Below are 5,918 nucleotides of genomic sequence, written 5' to 3' on the forward strand. Positions count from 1 at the left end.
ATATCACAGCTGGATGGAGCTTGCTTTCTGATTCAGAGCCTTTTTATAGTCCCTTTTCTCACAAGCTAACAAAACAGAACACACTCTTCCTACTGCTAATCAATGCCACATGTAGTACAATGAGCAATTAAGCCCAGAAAAAGGAAGAGGACATTAATAATAGAACACTTGATTACCAAGAGATTAGAACCTGAAATTGTGTTTGCATTCTCTGTTGGAAGGTATAATTTAATTAGCGAACTTGAAAGGGTTTTAAATGTGACAGAAAACTAATATTCTACTTCTGCAATTTCATTGCCCTCTTTCCCTCAGAAAAGAGAGAAATAGTTTCCAGAATAATTTTTTAAAATATTCAGATCTCTTGGCGCCTTCAAAGATGCAGATCTTGGGCCGTATACTTTCAGAAGAGCTCTTGCTATTCCTAGGTCCTACTTTGCCTCCTTATGATAGCAGAAATGACACCAGAAGCATGCCAGTTAGATGCCAACCTTTCTACCAATTGTTCCACAGGAACATGTCTGGAGATCATTTTTCCCTAATTGCCACTACCTGTCAAGAAGCTTAAACATCAGCCAAGTTCTTCCACACAAGAGCTCTTTCCATTTGATTCTAAGAAGTTCCTGGGTGCTCACTATATGCTCAGTGTAAAAACCTTGGGTGGTCTTGACCTAAAAGTGAAGGGTAGAAACTCAGTTTTAATAAACGAGAATCTCACTAAAATGGTAACAATGGCATAAGTCTCTGCTGACACATAATACACCTCTTTCTGAGAAGGGCCGCAGGGAATTTACTTGTCAGGGAGTGGAGTGCAGAACCCACCAACTTGCTTGGAGGGTAGAAACATGATACGGCTCACTTCCTAGAAAATTTCACTTCCTAGAAAATTTCACACACAATGGGAGGTTGGCTTTGGAGTGATCAAAAATTGATCAGATGGCAAGATCATATTCTTGTAGTTCACAGCAACTTCCAAAGAGATGGGAGAGGAAACTGGACTTGGGTGAGGTTCTAAACTTTGATAACTGCTGAATAGAAAAAGAGGAGACTCAACACTTTGAAACTTCGGCTTGTGATAAATCTCATTTTAGGGAAAATTGCATATGAGATGAGCAGCTAAGACAATTTTGTCTAAGACACCCCCTTCAAGATACTTCCTTGCCTGAGTGTGAAGGTGTCCCATCTTTCAGGAAGCTTACTTGGGGGAGGGCAATGGAAAGGGGGAGATGTCAAGAGATCTCAAGCTCACCATGAAGGCCTATGAAGAAACCCCAGAGAGTTCAATTTAGTTGGCATTACTTATCTAAATTGATACAGAAAAACACCTCTGAGATTATCTAATTTCAGCCAGAATACTCCAACAGCCCAGCTGTAAGAGCATACATAAGGAGAATAGGCTTGTGAACCAGGGTGGCAGTGGTGGCTAGGTTGCCAAAGTACAGAACACCCAGTTAATTAGTGTTTCAGATAAACAATACTTTTTCAGATAAGTCCCAAATATTGCATGGGACAAACTTATTCTAGGAAAAAAAAAAAGAATCAGTTACCTGAAATTCAGATTTAACAGAGAATCGTGCATTTTCATTTAGGAAATCAGATCACACTGGCTGAGGGAATTCTCCTGTCCCACAAGGTTGAAAACGCTTGCTCTGAGTTCTCCAGTGTTACTCGAGATGGGTTTCTATGTCCTGTTGTTATTCAGATCCTTTGGATTTAGACTGCCTGGTTTTGGAATCTTGAATTTCCCAATACTAGCAGGTAACCTTAGCAAATTAACTTCTCCGTGCTTCAGTTTCTCCATTTACAGAATGGGTATCATAATAACTGAAACTGTCTCATTCTGTTGTGAAAATTAAATGAACAAACACACATAATGTCCTTTGAACAGTGCTTGGAACATAGTAAGCACTCAGTAAATACTTGTTGAAAAAAAATGTAACTAATTATTATTTCAGTAGTTCAGCACTCTTAAGATCATGAGTTATTTTGCTGGGTGGGAACTAAGAGTAGTAAGCAACTAAGCAAGTAAGAGAACCTTGGCACAGGAGTTCTTTAGTGTTCCTGCACTAGGAAACTGACATCCACAACCCCAATTATATCAGCCTACCAACGCAAGCACTTACAAGAACAAACTAAGTCATGGCATCATCAACAGACATCATACTCATGCTGGGAAGGAATCCGGTGTTTCTATTAAGGTAACAGCCACTTCTGGTGCAGAACCAACCTCAAACCTGTTATGAGGTAATGGAAACTGGCAACATAGCTGAAAGGAGATGGCATTGGGTTGAGAATAGGGTAGTCTAGACGTTTTCTTAATGATACCACTTGCTAGCCAATCATAACCATTAAAACTATTTTTCTGTCTTCCAATGTGTGCAGATGATTCAGTGATCTTTTTAGCTCAGGCAGGCACCAGAACTTTCCTTTCTCCCTGTGCCAGGTGAGAGCTTCAGTTTGTTTTCCTTGTATCTTCTTTTTTAAAAATTATTATACTTTAAGTTCTGGAGTACATCTGCAGAATGTTCAGGTTTGTTACATAGGTATACACGTGCCATGGTGGTTTGCTGTATCCATCACTCTGTCATCTACATTAGGTATTTCTCTTAATGCTATGCCTCCCTTAGCTCCTAACCCCCTGACAGACCCCATTGATGATCCCCTCCCTGTGTCCATTGTTCTCATCGTTCAACTCCCACTTATGAGTGAGAACATGGGGCATTTGGTTTTCTGTCCTTGTGTTAGTTTGCTGAGAATGATGGTTTCTTTGTATCTTCCGAGCTGCCTCCACCACAATCACTCCTAAAGCCTAGCAGTGTAGTCTTTCACATTTTTCCTAGTTTCCTGGTCTGCTGTTATTGCTGAAGGTAAGTACATACGGTCTTTGTGATTTAAAGATTTTTAAATTTATTCTCAAGAGGAGGCTGAACAACAGAGCCCTGTCACAGCACCACGGTGGAATGATTTGAACAACTGACAGCTGCAATCTGGATCTGTTGTCTGGCCCCATCAACAACCTATGACATGACCTTGGGCTGGCTGGTTAACCAGCCTGGGCCACATTTCCCACAACTATCAAAGGGGGATAATTATATTCCCTGCTATGCTTACCACATAGCATTATTATAAAAGTCTTAAGAAATAATATATGTGAAAGAATTGTGTAAACCATTAAAAACACCAAGAAGTTGTTTTTATTGTTACCAACTCTCAGAGCCTGTGAGAGACTGAAAACTTGTGTGAGACATTGCCATATGCTTGCACACACTAGATTTGGGGCGTTTATTCATGGCTAAAGAAACATTCAAATTAAAACTTTAAATTCAAGAGTAAACCATGCTGTGTCCGAATCAAATATGTTTATGCCTGTGGCCTGAGTGCAATCCAGGCTGTCACCCTTAAGAGAATGCTACCTCTGCTAAGTGAGTCTGTGTGACTCATATACAGTGAGGTCTGAGTTTTATAAAACTATGGAATGTCTCTTAGTACAACTTCCAATAAATCTACCAAGATGATATTTTAGTTTCATGTGGCTAGGAGGATATCCCCAAATGTCCTTTTTGCCAGTACTCTCAGGATGCTAGAAATACAAGCGGAACTAGATAAAAACTTTTAATTGAAAGTCAAGTTTTAACTTTAACTCAATCATTAGTTTTCCAATGTTATATAAACTGACTATCCTTCTTCCCCACATGCTGACTCCTCCGCCATGACTTCACCTCAGGGATAGCACTGCTGTCTTCACTCCTCCCTGCTAGGTCTCTTTAACCAACAGCAGCCATTGGCCATATGCAGTGTTTTCTGTCTCTTTGCAAAAACAGGCAATTTACAGAATACTTTTCTTGCTGACAGAATGGGAAGAGACTAAGTTTTCTTTTCCTTTGTCAATTTTCTTCTCTCCTCTTCTCTTTGGATAGTCTTGTATCTCTTGTAGCATCACTTTCTCCTCTATCATCTGTCATTTTCTCTGTCATTTTTCTGTACTGTAGTCACTGAGAGAAAGTGGTGGGGGAGAGAAAGAGGAGGAAAAAGAAGAAGAAAAAGAAGGAAGGAAAAAAGGAAGAAAGAGAAAGGGAAGGGAAGGGAAGGGAAAGGGAAAGGGGAAGAGAAGGGAAGGGAAAGGGAAAGGGGAAGGGAAGGGAAAGGGAAGGGAAGAAAAAGGGAAAGGGAAGGGAAAGGGAAAGGGAAGGGAAAGGGAAAGGGAAAGGGAAGGGAAAGGGAAAGGGGATGGGAAAGGGAAAGGGGAAGGGAAGGCTTGCTCTTGATTTTGACATTCTTATGGGCCCATATTTTAAAGCTCTCAGTATAGGTGCTTGTTCCATTCTAGTACTACATGGGCAAAATTATTCTCCATAATAATTATTGTTTTTACAGGCCTGCTGAAATGAAGAAATTTTAAGAGCAATTAGCTTAAAATTACTCTAGTCATGCAACTACCCATACACTAAATATATGCTGCCCTTGGGTTTATAAAGGAGCCATTTGCCAAAATAAGTGACACACTTAGATGGTAGGTTGTTTTCCCCTCAAGTGTATAAGGTTCAGATGCAGCTACAGATAAGAAGCAGGCCTTTATGAGATGGGTTAGCTTGAAGCTTAATTCTGGGCTATAATCCTAGTCTTGATTTACTTATTGTCATGCAGATGGAATCCTGCTAGTTTTCTTTATGGGTTGAAAACTTTTTCTAAATTACCCTGGACAGAAATCTGGTATGGAAGTTCAAAGAACACAGCCTTCCTATTATTTACATCTCCTTCTATATTCAATTATGCCCATTTATTTGTCACCCTAAGGTACTGGGAAAGGGGAGTGGGGCTGAGGCAATGGAAAGACCCTGTCTGAATAATCAGTGACTTGGTTTGTGCAGGAGATTTAATAGACATCATCCAAAATGGGGACATGGGGTCATGATGTGAAATTTGAACGAGGAGGTAAGCAAAGAAGGCCAAGTCAAAGAATGCTATATTAAAGTTCATGGGCAAAATTTCTAGATAACATCACAAATTTGAGTTCATGGAAATCAAAATCTCAAGTCATTACACAGATGAATGGAGATTAAAGATTTCAGAGTTTTTAGAGCAAATGATCATGTTCTCCATCTTCCTAGTGACAATTGTTTTTCATATTGAGTACTTTTAAAATGATGACTTTCCCGTAAGAAGCACATACATCAAAATGAAAAATAAGTACACACAAGTGTGACACATAGTCACACATACACATACAATATACGAAAATAAGCAAGTATGGTTCATTATTCCAGGAAAAGAGCTCCTCAGATAGAGGTGTTCCAAATCAAAGCAAAACAAACAAACAACTCTAAACTTATTTTCAAAGGAGGTGTCTTTACCATAGTTCTTGTTTTCAGCACTTCATACTCATCTCTTTTTAGTTTTAGTCCATCTTCTGAGAATTCAAGACTAAGTAAAATTCTCACTTGACATATTGAGTGTTAAGTTTTTGTTGTTGTTGTTGTTGTTATTTGTTTGTTTCATAGGTTGGTGGGGAGTGCGATTTCTGACAGAAATAATTAGATTTATTCTTCAATGGGCAAAATCTTATTTTGGTTTCTACTAAAGCAGTTTCACTGGCTAACAGCGAAAGCATATTCCTGCTTCTCACAGAACCACTCAAGATAGCTCTTTGCTAATCTTAAAGTTTTCTCCTCCCCTTTCCTGGGAAAAAGCACAATAATCACCAGTGGCAGATATTACAATAAACTATGCAACTCATGACTCTTGTTTTGTTTTTGGTTTGCTTTTGTTTTACACATAATTAAGTCTAATAAATTCCAAAAGAAGCCCAAATCTTCCTATCAGACTAATACGTATGTTAAATTGTAAGTTATTATCTTTTTTGTTTTGTTTTATTTTTCCTTCAGCAAAGGCTTTATTTATCAGAAGGGCATTATGCTTGACCT

The 5,918-nt window shown here is 38.9% G+C and overlaps 1 protein-coding gene across 1 annotated transcript in view; it reads right to left on the minus strand.

Annotated features, from left to right (window-relative positions):
• Positions 1-545: 545 nt before the first annotated feature.
• LOC108301558 (hsc70-interacting protein-like) overlaps positions 546-5,918 on the minus strand; it is a 6,558-nt gene continuing 1,185 nt past the window's right edge. The window contains exon 2 of the mRNA XM_037737836.1: positions 546-668. Within this exon, the coding sequence (XP_037593764.1) occupies positions 546-668 (123 nt within the window). The remainder of the gene's footprint in view (positions 669-5,918) is intronic.

Source organism: Cebus imitator, unplaced genomic scaffold, assembly GCF_001604975.1.
Source record: "Cebus imitator isolate Cc_AM_T3 unplaced genomic scaffold, Cebus_imitator-1.0 Scaffold1, whole genome shotgun sequence".
NCBI lineage: Eukaryota > Metazoa > Chordata > Mammalia > Primates > Cebidae > Cebus > Cebus imitator.